The sequence below is a fragment of the Oncorhynchus gorbuscha genome, linkage group LG09 (assembly GCF_021184085.1).
Source record: "Oncorhynchus gorbuscha isolate QuinsamMale2020 ecotype Even-year linkage group LG09, OgorEven_v1.0, whole genome shotgun sequence".
Lineage (NCBI taxonomy): Eukaryota > Metazoa > Chordata > Actinopteri > Salmoniformes > Salmonidae > Oncorhynchus > Oncorhynchus gorbuscha.
Genome location: NC_060181.1, coordinates 66,794,358 through 66,810,786, shown reverse-complemented (window position 1 = coordinate 66,810,786; position 16,429 = coordinate 66,794,358). Strand labels below are relative to the sequence as shown.

Below are 16,429 nucleotides of genomic sequence, written 5' to 3'. Positions count from 1 at the left end.
TATAAACTGTAGAGGGAAGCAAGAGGCCCATAATTGAGCATTGTGTCAGATAGGAACATACTATCCCCCTTGGCCATAAGTGAGCGGCTGGCTGGTGGACGATAAGCAAACCCTCTTAATTATTTTGGAGAAAAATGACATGAAACACAATTAACAATGTTTTAATTACATTACTAATTGCATAGTTAAGAGCAGGGTTATTTAACCTTTACTCTACAAGGTCCAGAGGCTGCTGGTTTTCTGTTCTACCTGATAATGAATTGCACCCACCTGGTGTCCCAGGTCTAAATCGGTTCCAGATTAGAGGGCAACAATGAAAGAAACACAGTGGAACTGGCTTTGAGGTACAGAGTTGAGTTTGAGAGGCTTAGAGGAAGGATATAGGATACATCTTTTTAATTACAGTGATAAGGCTCCACTAAATTAGAGATTGCCAATCAAACTTTAAAATGCTCTTGGATTGCTTTTGCACACTTGCTGTTATCATTAATAACTGGCATCATTTCAACAATAGGTCTACACAGCCTGCCAATTTTCAGGGGATGATTGTCATTCGCTATCACAACAATACTTCTAACAAGCTAAACATCTAAATGCACTGGTCCTGGCCATGAACTTCATACCAAAGGGAACTAAACTGGTTTCCCTGCGCCAAACTGTCACTTTATTCTGCTGCTGCACCTTGAGGTCATCTGTTCCAAGATTGCCAGGATGCTAGAAAGTTTGATGTGTCCATTTAGTGCAGGGATCGTCAATTAGATTCAGCCGCGGGATGATTTTTTTTCTTGAGCAGATGGATGGTCAGCGGGCCGGAACATAATTACAAGTAGCCTAATTTGTAGACTGCAAATTGACAGCAAGAAGCACAAACATAAATAACAATTGACTAAAACATAACAATTGGAAACATTAGGTCACCCCTTAAGGTCGGTGTCTGTGCCACTGAGGAAATCTAATTAGCATAATAAAAAAATCCCCACCAACATCTGTCAGTTTAAGATTGAGATATCTGTTTTTTTTTGCATTGGATGCATCTCAAACCTTCCGCATCTGCAGTGAAAGTTGACAGAGCTAGAGCGATGTTTGTCAGACTGAGACAGCCCGAAAATCAGTCTTCATACAAAATTGTCTGTAGTGGCCGAACTATTATGACCCCTCTATGGAACCATGAGACTCTCACAAACACGATTGTGTTCTCCATTTTGCTCCACGATCCCCACTAGCGTCTCGGGACTAGTCTGAAGTTGGTACAGCCAATCTGCCAACTAATATGACCCCTTGGTGCAAAGGTGAGACTTACAAAAATGTCTGTTTGCTCTAGGATGCCCACAGACCTCACAAGAATCATCTGAAGGTCCCCAGTACCAGTTGAAAAAATGTATGGAAGTATATATGGAGACGGTTTAGTGCCAAAAATAAGGGGTTAAATACACGTAAAAATAGATACATATAAACTCAGCAAAAAAAGAATCGTCCCTTTTTCAGGACCCTGTCTTTCAAATATAATTAGGAAAAATCCAAAATAACTTCACAGATCTTCATTGTAAAGGGTTTTTAACACTGTTTCCCATGCTTGTTCAATGAACCATAAACAATTCATGAACATGCACCTGTGGAACGGTCGTTAAGACACTAACAGCTTACAGACTAGGCAATTAAGGTCACAGTTATGAAAACTTAGGACACTAAAGAGGCCATTTTACTGACTCTGACAAACAGCAAAAGAAAGATGCCCAGGGTCCCTGCTCATCTGTGTGAACGTGCCTTAGGCATGCTGCAAGGAGGCATGAGGACTGAAAATGTGGCCAGGGCAATATATTGCAATGTCCGTACTGTGAGACGCCTAAGACAGTGCTACAGGGAGACAGGACGGACAGCTGATCATCCTCACAGTGGCAGACCGCGTGTAACAACACATGCACAGGATCGGTACATCCAAACATCACACCTGCGGGACAGGTACAGGATGGCAACAACAACTGCCTGAGTTACACCAGGAATGCACAATTCCTCCATCAGTGCTCAGACTGTCTGCAGTAGGCCGAGAGAGGCTGGACTGAGGGCTTGTAGGCTAGTCGTAAGGCAGGTCTTCCCCAGACATCACCGGCAACAACGTTGCCTATGAGCACAAATCCACCGTCGCTGGACCAGACAGGACTGGCAAAAAGTGCTCTTCACTGACAAGTCGCGGTTTTGTCTCACCAGGGGTGATGGTCGGATTCGCATTTATCGTCGAAGGAATTAGCATTACACAGATGCCTGTACTCTGGAGCGGGATCGATTTGGAGGTGGAGGGTCCGTCATGGTCTGGGGCAGTGTGTCACAGCATCATCGGACTGAGCTTGTTGTCATTGCAGGCAATCTCAACGCTGTGCGTTACAGGGAAGACAGAATGCCAAGAGTGTGCAAAGCTGTCATCAAGGCAAAGGGTGGCTATTTGAAGAATCTAAAATATCAAATATATTTAGATTTGTTTAACACTTTTTTGGTTACTACATGATTCCATATATGTTATTTCATAGTTTTGATGTCTTCACTATTATTCTACAATGTAGAAAATAGAACAAATAAAGAAAAACCTATGAATGAGTAGGTGTGTCCAAACTTTTAACTGATACTGTATAAAACCAAATGTCTAGGAGCAACAACAGCTCGCTCAGACACAAAGTGGTAGGCCACACAGAACGGGACCGCCAATTGCTAAAGCGTCTGTCCTCGGTTGTAACATTCACTACCGAGTTCCAAACTACCCCTGGAAGCAACATCAGCACAATAACCGTTCGTCGGGTTTCCATGGCCGAGCAGCCCCACACAAGCCTAAGATCACCATGTGCAATGCCAAGCGTCTGCTGGAGTGGTGTTAAGTTTGCCACCATTGGACTCTGGAGCAGTGGAAAAGCGTTCTCTGGAGTGATGAGTCATGCTTCACCATCTGGCAGTCCGACAGACGAATCTGGGTTTGGAGGATGCCAGCAGAACGGATGCCCCAATGCATAGTGCCGACTGTAAGGTTTGGGGGAGGAGGAATAATGGTCTGGGGCTGTTTTTCATGGTTCAGGCTATGGTTCAGGCCTTAGTTCCAGTGAAGGGAAATCTTAACTCTGCAGCATACAATGACATTCTAGACAATTCTGTGCTTCCAACTTTGTGGCAACAGTTTGGGTAAGCCCCTTTCTGTTTCATCATGACAATGCCCCGTGCACAAAGCGAGGTCCTTTCAGAAATGGTTTGTTGAGATCGTTGTGGAAGAACTTGACTGGCCTACACAGAGCCCTGACCTCAACTCCATCAAACACCTTTAAAATTAATTGGAACACCGACTGCGAGCCAGGCCTAATCGCCCAAAATCATTGCCCGACCTCACTAATGCTTTTATGGCTGAATGGAAGCAAGTCCCCGCAGCAATGTTCCAACATCTAGTGGAAAGTCTTCCCAGAAGAGTGGAGGCTGTTATAGCAGCAAAGGGGAGACTAACTCCATATTAATGTCCCTGATTTTGGAGTGTGATGTTCAACGAGCAGGCGTCCACATACTTTTGGTCATGTAGTGTAGCTTAGTAGACCCCCGCTTAGACAGGGCTTAGTCACTTATGGGTTAAATTTGTATATGCCTATATCTATATTATATGTGGGAATACTTTGAAAAGATTTCCAAAACGAAAATCACTTGGAGCTGATTTGCGGCTGTTTTTACAGTCATTTGTGTCCAACAATAAATAAATAGAATCACTCTTGGGCCAAATTCAGCCTGCAGGCCGCCAGTTGAGGAATCCTGCTCGAGTGAGACCCTCCTTGCTGTTCCTGTGTTCTGCTGTTCCAAACCCTCTCCTCGCCACAAGAACATCTGGAACGTTTCCAACACGTGAGGCATTCCAGAGCCCGCGAATTCTGACTCCACCCATCCACGAGTTTGGGTACGTTAACTGCGTGCCCTTTTTCGCTAGGAGTGCCAAATACCTGTGTGTATTGGTCGCAGGACGCGTCAATCATGATTTCTAGGATAGGAGGGAGGGCAGGGGCAGAGAGGTGGGGAGGAGTAGAGGCGTTGTAACTGTCAGTTGTGTTCCTCATTCTCGTCAACATCGGGTGTTGCAGACTGACAATAAGCGATTAGCAGTTTTGGGGTACTTTGAGATCTCAGTCAATGTACGGAACTATGTAATATAAATAAGTATTGTTCTCCCTAACAGAACACCAAATATCACAGCGTAAAGTTTACTGCCTTGCACTTTGGTAACTGTGTCGGTGATGGTAAGGCAGACCGAGTAAGCTACTTTGGGTAACCTACACCTAAATCGGTTAGTTGTTTTTAACGATTTTTATTGCGAAGTTTCCTCTTCCCAGTGTTCACCTATCATTGTGTGTGGAAAAAGCTTTGTTGGAAGCATCCAGGACAGCGCTTTCTTTCATGGAGAGGTAGGGCTGATGCTGCCAATCTGTGAAACTGATCGGACTTGTTGCGCGAAAAACACGTCCCTCAGGAATGCATAGTATTTTGGGTAAACCCGTTATCAAAACAAATGTACATTTAAGTCTGCGCGTGTCAGTGGTGTTCTGATTTCCCAACAGGGCACATTTCCGATTGTCTATAGTGGGTGTTCCCCACCCAATCCTTTGATTCTATACCAGATAGTAGGATATACAAGTCAGGTCGACTTTGTGGACACTGGAGAGCGAACATGAGACTGGATGTGATGGACTTTCGGCATAATTAAGGACATTTAAGTAATTCACCTACCCGACTGCCGGACCGGGGACGCTCTATAACGGACTAACAGAATCGCCCGAGGCCAGATGAGCTGGAGTCCGGTTCCGTGATTTAATGTTTTTGGAAAGGCGCAGCAGACCCCTCAATACCCGGGCACTTCTGTAAATAAATGGCACCCATAAAAAAACAACGACCAACGCAGACTTACTCCGAGGCAATACGTAACATTTTGTGATTTCCTAACCTGAAACTTGAACTTGGGCTTCTGTTGAGAAGATGTCGGAGCAAGAGCATTATGGGGACGGTCTGTGCGATGATGGAGCTCCTGAGATCATCCCGCCGAGAGCGTCCAGGACGGGGAGGCGGAGCGGAGTCATCCTCCCCGGCCAGGACAACGATACCATCGTCCTGGAGGCAGTGAGGGCGGCCCCCCGCAGGAGCAGCATCATCAAGGTAAGAGATTAGTTCATTGAGGTGATTGTTGAGGCTACATGTAATGACACTGGTACATCTATCTGATCGATTTCGGTTAACAGACCTATCAAACACAAGCGCCTGCCTTTCCCTTAGCCAGTAGTTTACCATAGTTCACCCAAAGGAAACCAAATACCCAGGCTGTATATTGAAAACCCGTAGGCTAGGCCTAATAGACGCACTGGAGTCTCCCATTGCAATATTCATAATGTCTATTCATCTACTTCTAATATCTCTGCAACAGACACTCGACATGGAGCCGCCAGATAAAGGACTGTCAATATTTAATAGGAGTAGGATAAGCTACAGAGGGTTGTGATTACATTAGCGTGCGAACAAGCATGAGACAAATGCCATGTCTTCAGAGGTGGTCTCAATTTGGTTCTCAGACGTAGTACCTCACACTGGATGACAATTGTTGTTGAGGACTTATAAGAAAGTGATCTATTTTTCAAGGAGAGAAACGTGCAGGGTGCGATGGGCTATAATAGTGTTGTGAAACTGAAATTACGTAGCCAAGGTCTATTGGTCTCTTTGGATATACAATGTAGGCAACAGCAGGTGTCACTCACTTCAGTCATGCACAGCATAATTTACTCACTCAGTACGCACTCAAAATAACTACTACTACCATATGGTATCGTTGTGATTTTAACTGTGTTTATGCACTAAATATTTCCTACTATGCACCAAAGAATATAGGCTACACATTGTTCATTCAATCTGTAACGCCGCCAGCACCTACTCTGAACAACACCTACTCTGAACAACACCTACTCTGAACAACACCGCGCATTCCATGCCATGCGCCTGGTAATCTCAGTTCAGGTCCACACAGCGCATCACACATTCGTATTCACATGGCAAGCCTGTGCCTAATCCATGCCATTACGCACACTGGAATTATAGTGGAGTAACCTTGCTACATTTCTAAATGTATGTTATGTTAGTGTGTCTTCCTTATAGGGAGGCTCCATACTCCAGTTTGTCTGTGTGTGTGTACCTCCCAGCTGAGAGGCACTGATGTGTTGATTGTGCCAACAGAGACCTCTCTCTGTCCTATTGACAGGAAGTGTCACGAGTGATGGACAGATGGAGAGAGGAGAGGATGAGAGGGATGTCAGTGACAGGCGGGGAGGGAAGGGAACAGAGGGAGGGAGGGAGGGAGGGAGGGAAGGAAGGAAGGAAGGATGGGGAATTCTGATAGGAACCTGGCTAATGAACTGGACTTGGTTGTTTAGGGAAACTAGGTTACTCAAGGTGTCACCCCCAAAACATGCACCCCCCCTCCCCGACATTTCAAATATTTTCACATGACCCTCTCCTTGTAAAATAAATTGCACATAGAATTAACTCAAAATAATGTTTACGACCACAAATAACAATTTGCTTCAAATGTTTCTTTACACTACAGTTGTGGCCAAAAGTTTTGAGAATGACACTTATTAACACAAAGTCTGTTGCCTCAGTATGTATGATGGCAATTTGCATATACTCCAGAATGTTATGAAGAGTGATCAGATGCATTGCAAAGTTCCTCTTTGCCATGCAAATGAACTGAATCCCCCCAAAACATTTCCACTGCATTTTAGCCCTGCCACAAAAGGACCAGCTGACATCATGTCAGTGATTCTCTCGTTAACACAGGTGTGAGTGTTGACAAGGACAAGGCTGGAGATCACTCTGTCATGCTGTTTGAGTTTGAATAACAGACTGGAAGCTTCAATAGGAGGGTGGTGCTTGGAATCACGTGCCGTCATCATTGCTTTGCACAAAAAGGGCTTCACAGACAAGGGTATTTCTGCCAGTAAGATTATACCTAAATCAACCATTTATCGGATCACCAAGAAGTTCAAGGCGAAGAAGAAAGTCCAGCAAGCGCCAGGACCGTCTCCTAAAGTTGATTCAGCTGCGGGATCAGGGCACCACCAGTACAGAGCTTGCTCAGGAATGGCAGCAGGCAGGTGTGAGTGCATCTGCACGCACAGTGAGGCGAAGACTTTTGGAGGATGGCTTGGTGTCAAGAAGGGCAGCAAAGAAGCCACAACATCAGGGACAGACTGATATTCTGCAAAAGGTACAGGGATTGGACTGCTGAGGACTGGGGTAGAGTCATTTTCTCTGATGAATCCACTTTACGATTGTTTGGGCATCCTGAAAAAAGCTTGTCCGGAGAAGACAAGGTGAGCGCTACCATCAGTCCTGTGTCATGCCAACAGTAAAGCATCCTGAGACCATTCATGTGTGGGGTTGCTTCTCAGCCAAGGGAGTGGGCTCACTCATCATTTTGCCTAAGAACACAGCCATGAATAAAGAATGGTACCAACACATCCTCCGAGAGCAACTTCTCCCAACCATCCAGGAACAGTTTGTTGACGACCAATGTCTTTTTCAGCATGACGGAGAACCTTGCCATAAGGCAAAAGTGATAACTAATTGGCTGGGGGGGAACAAAACATTGATATTTTGGGTCCATGGCCAGGAAACTCCCCAGACCTTAATCCTATTGAGAACTTGTGGTCAATCCTCAAGAGGCAGGTGGACAAACAAAACCCACAAATTCTTATGCAAGAATGGGTTGCCAACAGTCAGGATGTGGCCCAGAATTTAATTGACAGCATGCCAGGGCGGATTGCAGAGGTCGTGAAAAAGAAGGGTCAACACTGCAAATATTGACTCTTTGCATCAACTTCATGTAATTGTCAATAAAAGCCTTTGACACTTATGAAATCATATTATGTCAATCTGGACAAACAGAAAATACATCCCTCCTTACCTTGTGGGTTTACCCAGTATTGAAGGCCTGGCTTGACAATCTCTGAATGTTATTGGATTTTTTGCGTGTTTTGTAATAGATTTCTCATTCCATTCATCAAATGGCGGCTGCACAGTTTGGATTGATTGATTGGTTTTATTTGTCAGTAAAAAAAACAAAAATATTTACGTATATACACACAGTACAAAGATTTTTAAAAGTTACCCAGGATTGCACAATAAAGTCTGGTATTTACTTCCATTGTGGTCCCTATCTTTACATAAATACATATACAATGATAGACATACAGATTCATTAGACATAAAAATGCTAGGCAAAAAAACAGACAAAAAAATGCTCGATCTCCAGATGAGTATGAGAGGGGAGTTTACAATTCTTGTTCTGGCTGGTCTGTAGCTTATTCTTTAGATGTTTAGGGCTGCTGGTGAACCACGATGTGCAGGACTAATCAAAGTGACACTGGACTAGAACACTTGTCTTTAGGGTGTCTATAGGTTTCCGTCCAATTGGCGACAGATTTCCATGTGAATATTTTAAAATCTGCATAAAAACAATACGCACATTTTCCCATCAGTTGTTTCCATCCAATTGACTTGTTGCGGATACAACTCTATGAGTAAATACGTAGTGCATAAAAAATGTATTTTATAGTTAAATTCCCATTTTCCGAATAAAAAATACAAATAAAATGGGTTTCCATCGCATTTTAAACTGCAGGCCTAAGTATAGCGAATGTGACCTCTCTGGTATTGGCGCGTGCGCGCTAGCCAACAGCTCGCAGATACAGTGCAGGTATAGCCTACTATATAATGTGATTATTATGGATAAACGTGCCAGATCATTTTAGTTGTCAATCGGCAGCCAAGCATCGATCATCATGTCACCAGAATAAGACCCTCAATATTTATTGGAAAGGAGCATCTAGCTCATCACCATGCACTTTCACCACCCTGTGAAGTTCATCATAATATATTTCATGTGTTTCTTAATAAACTGCATGCTTTCCCAAGATGTCGGGACATTTTCTATCCGGAGTACTTTACTCGCATAAAAACGTTGGATGGAAACCTGGTTAATGTCAGGCCATGTTGAGGATGCTGGAATTATATTTTTGACAAATGTGTGCATGCTTACAGGAGGCTTTTGAAGCCTAATCAGATTAAAACATTGTGACTGGTTGTGTTTACACCACATATAAAAGGTAAAACATTTGAAAAGTTAGGCTATATTGAAGCATTAGGTTCTAGGTGTGTGGAAAAGCTGCTTGGATTGGAGAGGAGGCAGAGCGCACCTTAAGCTTTCCTGAAAAACGGGGCCTGCCAGGTTATTATAGGACGACTTAGGAGAATGATGATCTGCAACAGACAGAGCATCTTAGTATCAGAAGTAAAAATACAGCCAGACTGGCCTGGTACTGTACCTTTCTAGACATATAAACTGTCGAGAGTAGACCCACAACTGATACAAATGAAACATTCAGTTAACAGGGCTGTTGCGCTGTTATTCAACAGCCATTTTCACTGCAGCCTAGAGTACTCACTTGAGAACAGTAATACAGTTATTCATTGCATTGTGGTGTTGTAGACTAGTCAAGGTAGGCTAATTGTATTGCCCCTAACAAGATAATTATGGGAGCTTTTTGTCTTCACTGTTCATTCATGCGCAAAGCTGCACCTGGCCTCTCTGCTGCCTATATCAGCTATTCCTATTTGTTCTTGTGGATTCATATTGAAAATGGATGCAGCTTTGAATGCTCTTATGTGTGGTATGATTGCTAGTTAGCCTATTGCAGATCTGGACAAACAAACCACCTACCCCTATTGTCACTATGAATGGTGGATAGAGGGCAGGATAGACAGACTGGTAGACTATATTGACTTGTGACATAGTAAAAGTCAGCGGGGGGAAAAGCGTAGTGCATAAAGGAAAGAACCAAAACATATAGGGGAGGTGCATGCAAGCAGATGAGGACATTTGGCTAAGATGGAAGAAATTCTGTAGTAAAACCTGCAAAAGAACAAATGTAAACCAGGGAAAAAATGCATTGCCCGCCCCTATTCACAATAAAAAAAAATCACACAACCCTCCCCCTAAAGAAATTTGACAACCCTCCCCTATTTTGCAGTAAGTAATGTTCCCAAATTGTCCCTGAGAACGTTAAGAAACAAAAAATGTCTGTGTGAATTTCAGTACTAGGGCATAACTTCTCCTACAGATTTGGTCGTGGTTCTGTTTAAAGTAATCTTCTGAGAACGTTCAGAGAACGTTAAGAAGCAACATTCTTCTGCAGGAATTTCAGTACTTCAGCATAATGTTTTCTGCAGGGGTTCGTCATGGTTCCTCGTGGTAGGAGATAAGAAAGCTCAGGAAATATGTTTTTTTGGACACATATTCAACCCATTTTTTTGTTTGCACAAAACTACCTCCATACTTTTTAAAACCGGAACCGGGTTACCTTCAGACTAGTTCCTTGACACTTGTGGAGGTTGTAGAGCAAAACGGAGAACACCGTCCTGTTTGTGAGAATCTCATCTTTCCATAGGGAACCATTCCAGGGAAACATAGTAAGGTGTTCCCAGAATCTCCCTGCAACCTACAGATGAATGTTCCCAGAACAGGAGAAATGATCACTTCCGTTCTCAGAACATTTAAAAATGTTTCTGTTTTACCGGTCAGGTTTCATTCCTAGAACCAATGGGAAACCAAAAATGTACGTTCCCACAACTTCCAAGGAACCAAATGTGCTATCTGCTATAGTGAAGAGCCATGTGGTTACCATTCACTCACCATTTACTCCAGTGCTCATAAAAGCCGCCCACCCAGTTGATCTAATGCTAGAGTCTTATAATCCCTCTACACGAATACATAAAGCAGTATGTAGGTCTTCCTTTTCCACCAAGTTATTTTAATTTTATTTGCAATGTTGAAATTGAGTGGTCATATTAGTTTGTAGGCCAAACCGTTCGGATGCTACAGACGTTTTCTTTGAGAACACCGATTTTCGGGATGTCTCGTGGTCTGACAAACTCCGCTGTAGCTCAGCCACCTTCTACCGTCAATGCAGAAGGCCGACATAGGCAGATGTGGTGGATTGAGACACAGCCCATGCAGAAGGCCGACATAGGCAGATGTGGTGGATTGAGACACAGCCCATGCAAAACACAGATATCTCTAGCTTAAACTGACAGATTTTGATGGGGATGCGCCAATTGACTCTTAATTAAAACCTACAGTACATTCTGTTCTCAGAATCAACTAAACTCTATCTTCTATCTTGTTCAGTCAGGTGTGTTGGCCGTTCCCACTAATTGGCTCCACTTTTGAAATCAGGTCTGTTTGATATCTTACTGATGCCATGACACAATAAAAAATAAATGTGTTTGCAATAAATTAATTCAATTAATTTTCATGCGTCCTATCTTTGCTTGGAGTTCAACATAGTTAACCCAAAATAAGCTACCATTGTAATTAAACGTCTCATTGAAACCTTTACATTTTGTTCAAAACATTCACCACATTTAGAGAATGTTCTCCAAACATGATTTAATTACCTTCAAATAACCCATCATTTCCGTTCCCAGAACATTAATTAAACCTCCCAGGAAAACGTTCAGTGAACCCTAGTAAAACGTTCTCAGAACCTCCCTGCAACATAAAAATGAACATGGCCAGGACAGGTGAAAAGTTCACTTCCCTTCTCATAATGTTTAACAAACTTTTACATTTTACCGGTCAGGAAATTATGGCTTTGTTCCAATGGGAAACAAAAAATGTACATTTCCACAACTTCCAAAGAACCAAATGTGCTAGTTGAGGTCTGTGCAAAGGTAGTGTTCTGTTCAGAGGTACTACACCTTAACCTTCCTGTCACTCTCTCACTGTAGACGGAAAAATAGAACAAAAGTCAGTCATTCACATGATCAGACACTAGATGACCAGAAAGTTACACTAGCTGGCTACACTGGTCACACTGTGCCTCTGTCTGCCATTTCACTAGTAACCATAGTACCAGGTGCCTAGAAACATCCACAACAGAAGAAGATAAATATGCAACATGTCCAATATTGTGACCTTACCAATTGGACTGACTGGGCTGTCTGAAATACACTATGATCCACTACACACACTCTGCCCTTGGGAAAAGCCACTCACACTAAAATGCTTCAGCAAACAGACAGATGTATCTATTAAGGGAGGATTTCAACTTGTTGCCCTGGGAAAGCATACAGATACGCTCTCACCCTGTGTGTGTGTGTGTGTGTGTGTGTGTGTGTGTGTGTGTGTGTGTGTGTGTGTGTGTGTGTGTGTGTGTGTGTGTGTGTGTGTGTGTGTGTGTGTGTGTGTGTGTGTGTGTGTGTGTGTGTGTGTGTGTGGACTGGGACAACGAAAGGATATTAAGGAATAATCGATTCCTTCATGTTCTCTGTGTCTTCCGCTGCCTGGCCTGCGAGTCAGTCTTGGATCAAAGTAATCTGGATTATTATAATGCCTCTTGTTTCTGCCTTGCCCTTCCAAACTCTGTGTAGACATCCCAGCTAGCACATAATGTTCTGAGAACCAAATGGTTCTTAGAGTTGGTGATAGAGTGGTTGTCCAAGGATGATTTTTTATACCTTCCCACAACTTTCTGGGAACGGTGCAGGAAAGTTGCTTGGCTTTGGAACATTCTCAGCATATTTAAGGAACATTATTTTCTTGGTATTTCATTACTTTAACAGAACGTTTCCTAAAAGTTCAAACATGGTTACATTTAAAACAATTTTTGACAAATGTTCTAGGAACATCATCCAACTGGTTTGACATTGGGAATGTCCTCAAATAGTTCAGAGAATGTTAAGAAATCACGTTCTTCTGTAGGAATTTCAGGACATCAGCATAATGCTTCCTCGTGGTTCTATTTAAAGTCATGTTCTCAGAACATACTTTTTATTTCTTAGTAAAAACCACAAGAAAACATTAGTAACATTCTAAGAATGTTATTTAAAAACATATACATTCCATTCCCAGCATCAACAGACTCTCTATATCCTCAATCTTGTTAAGTGTGTTCAGGTGTGTTGGCCGCACCCACTAATTGGCCACACCTGATCCGGCAAACATTGTTTTTGTTTGACATCGGCTGCTGAACTTGCTGGGCTTCGATTCAGGGACAGGAGTATCCCACCTTTAACTCTCTCGCTGTTTCTCTCTCTCTGTGTCTCTCTCTCCCACTGTTTCTCTCTCTCTATCTCTCTTTGTCTCTCAATTTCAATTGAAGGGGTTTTATTGGCTTGGGAAACATATGTTTACATTGCCAAAGAAAGTGAAATAGATCATAAACAAAAACAATAAACAATAAAAGATTAACAGTAAACATTACACTTACAAAAGTTCCAAAATAATAAAGACATTTCAAATGTCATATTATGTCTATATACAGTCTTGTGCAGATAGTTAAATTACAAACGGAAAATAAATAAACATAAATATAGATTTACAATGGTGTTTGTTCTTCACTGGTTACCCTTTTCTTGTGGCAACAGGTCACAAATCTTGAATTCTTTGTGGGTCTGGGTAACCTGAGGGAAATATGTGTCTCTAATATGGTCATACATTTGGCAGGAGGTTAGGAAGTGCAGCTCAGTTTCCACCTCATTTTGTGGGCAGTGTGTACATAGCCTGTCTTCTCTTGAGAGCCAAGACTGCCTTCGCCTGGCATTCTCAATAGCAAGGCTATGTTCACTAAGTCTGTACATAGTCAAAGATTTCCTTAATTTTGGGTCAGTCACTGTGGTCAGGTATTCTGCCACTGTGTACTCTCTGTTTAGGACCAAATAGCATTCTAGTTTGCTCTGTTGTTTTGCTATTATTAATCATTTTTTGTTTTCTCATGATTTGTTTGGTTCCAAGGGTGTAAAGTCCTTAAGTAAAAATACTTGAAAGTACTACTTAAGTAGTTTTTTGGAGTATCTGTACTTTACTTTACTATTTATATTTGAAAACGTTTACTTCACTACATTCCTAAAGAAAATATTGTACTTATTTTTCCTGACAACCCAAAGTACTCGTTACATTTTGAATGCAAAAGGAAAATTGTGAAATTCACACTTAACAAGTGAACACATGGTTATCCCTACTGCCTGTGGTCTGGCGGACTCACTAAACACAAATATCTATACTTTTACTCAAGTATGACAATTGGGTACCTTTTCCACCACTGGTTAGGTCTAATTGTGTTGCTGTCCTGGGGCTTCTGTATCTCCCTATCCCCCTCTCTCCCCTGCTGTGCAGCCCTGCACTAGACAATGATTTGTTTACAAAGTACACTTGGCTCCGGGTCAAACATAATGGGTGTGTGTGTGTATGTGTGAGCGTGTGTTTATCGGAGTGTATGTGTGTAGCTATTCTCTACAGGAGGGGACTGCCGTATGTTAGTGTGTGTGTGCGTGTGTGTGTGTAGGGGAGATACTGGAGCCTCTGTCCTTCAGTTTCATCCTCCTACTGGTAGCACAGCACCCCTGGAACTGCTCATCATGAGGCTGTGTGTCAGTGTGTGTGCGTATGTGTTTGCCTTGAAGAGTCGGCCTGAATCAAATCAGAAACTAAGACATATTGCCCTGTGACAGCTGCTTTAGCCACCTATGAAAGACACTTTATCCCTGACACTTTTAGCATACAGTATCACACGGTACGAGTCAGGTCTGCCACCAAATTATTTCCGTACTAATTGGCTTTATACCTTCGCCAGTATACCGTGATCTGCATTTCTCCCTTTCAGTTGATCTGTTGGGTGTTTGTGTTGACATGAGTAGCCAGGATAAGCAGAGAGAGAGAGAGAGAGAGAGAGAGAGAGAGAGAGAGAGAGAGAGAGAGAGAGAGAGAGAGAGAGAGAGAGAGAGAGAGAGAGAGAGAGAGAGGAGGAGACAGGGAGAGACAGAGGAGGGAGAGAGAAAGAGAGGAGGGGAAGAGAGATAAGGGGGAGGAGGGCGAACCCTATCTGCACGCTGCTTCCTGTTTAGTAATATGCTCTCTGCAGATGATGTTGTTGAGTTCCTCCCTTTCTCTCTGTTACATAGTTTACTCTTCTGAATAGCTGTTATTGTGAGTGTTTTGTCAGGGTCATGACATAAAATGAATTTCAACCAACCAATCAACCAGACAGACAGACAGACAGACAGACAGACAGACAGACAGACAGACAGACAGACAGACAGACAGACAGACAGACAGACAACAGACAGACAGACAGACAGACAGACAGACAGACAGACAGACAGACAGACAGACAGACAGACAGACAGACAGAGAGAGAGAGAGAGAGAGAGAGAGAGAGAGAGAGAGAGAGAGAGAGAGAGAGAGAGACTAAGTGTGTTTAGACATGTACAAAATTAAGTGCAAAGGTAGAAAATGTGCCTGAAATGTCGAAAGGGGAGGAAAGAGGAAAAGTAGAGACGGATGTGCAGAGAGGACGTAGAGAGAGATAAACAGAGTGTAAGAAAGCGATTAACTGAGATAGAGATTTACACAGTAAAGGAAGGGCTGTGAATGGTGCAGTCTATATGTGTGTGAGAGCTTGTGGGCTTGTGTGTGCATGTGTGTTTGCTCACTAGTGCATGGTGTTTTACCTCAGGGTGGAGCAGACGGGAGAAGGGCTCTGGAGAGTTAGAAATAAGGCTGATTTGGGCCTGCTTCAACACCTTTAGGTCAATACAGCAGAGCCTACAGGAAACTGGAGGGCCATGGGATGGTTGGCCCCGTTAGGGGTGAACAGGGTGGACTCACACACGCACACACACGCACGAACACCAGTGTTGGGGGTAATGCTTTACAAATGTAACATGTTACGTAATCAGAATACTTTTATGAGTACCATAGTAAAGTAACGTGTTACTTTTTCAAATTGGATCATTTTATTTTGGTGACTTTGTCAAACAATGTGTGCGTTACTTTCAGAATCATATCTCTCCCAGGCACGTGTTTCCATGATTTTTAAAACAATTTCCCCGCAATTCTACCCTGTTTCTTAACAGGGAGAATCGACTCTGGGAAGAAAGGGTGCCATTCTTCTCTTCTCACTCCAAAATGTTCTTTGGCACACACACACACATGCACTAAACTATTTTTCTTAGATTTTGCCAAAATAGATTATATTTAAAAAAGTGTTTTAATGACTAGATTACTATCTACTCCCTGAAAATCCCACCCCCAATATTTAATTGAAAGGTCTTAAACCCTACCAACCCTAAGACTCACAAACATCCCGCCTTCTTCCCTGACAATCCCACCCACTGTGATCGATTGACAGGCCAAGCTGTTTAGAATGTGTCCAGGATAACTCATGACAATGAGGAAATACAGTGCCTTGCGAAAGTATTCGGCCCCCTTGAACTTTGCGACCTTTTGCCACATTTCAGGCTTCAAACATAAAGATATAAAACTGTATTTTTTTGTGAAGAATCAACAACAAGTGGGACACAATCATGAAGTGGAATG

General features: G+C 42.8%; 1 protein-coding gene and 1 long non-coding RNA gene across 2 annotated transcripts in view; one reads left to right on the top strand and one right to left on the bottom strand.

Moving 5' to 3' along the window:
• LOC124043972 overlaps window positions 1–5,344 on the bottom strand; it is a 32,045-nt gene extending 26,701 nt beyond the window's left edge. Inside the window, exons 1-2 of the long non-coding RNA XR_006840414.1 lie at window positions 4,952–5,344; window positions 4,738–4,866 (exon numbers count right to left, since the gene is read on the bottom strand). This is a non-coding gene — a long non-coding RNA (uncharacterized LOC124043972). The remainder of the gene's footprint in view (window positions 1–4,737; window positions 4,867–4,951) is intronic.
• Window positions 4,045–16,429, top strand: part of LOC124043971 (inactive phospholipase C-like protein 1) — a 160,862-nt gene continuing 148,477 nt past the window's right edge. Inside the window, exon 1 of the mRNA XM_046363165.1 lies at window positions 4,045–5,160. Coding sequence (XP_046219121.1) covers window positions 4,984–5,160 — 177 coding nt within the window. The 5' untranslated portion in view covers window positions 4,045–4,983. The remainder of the gene's footprint in view (window positions 5,161–16,429) is intronic.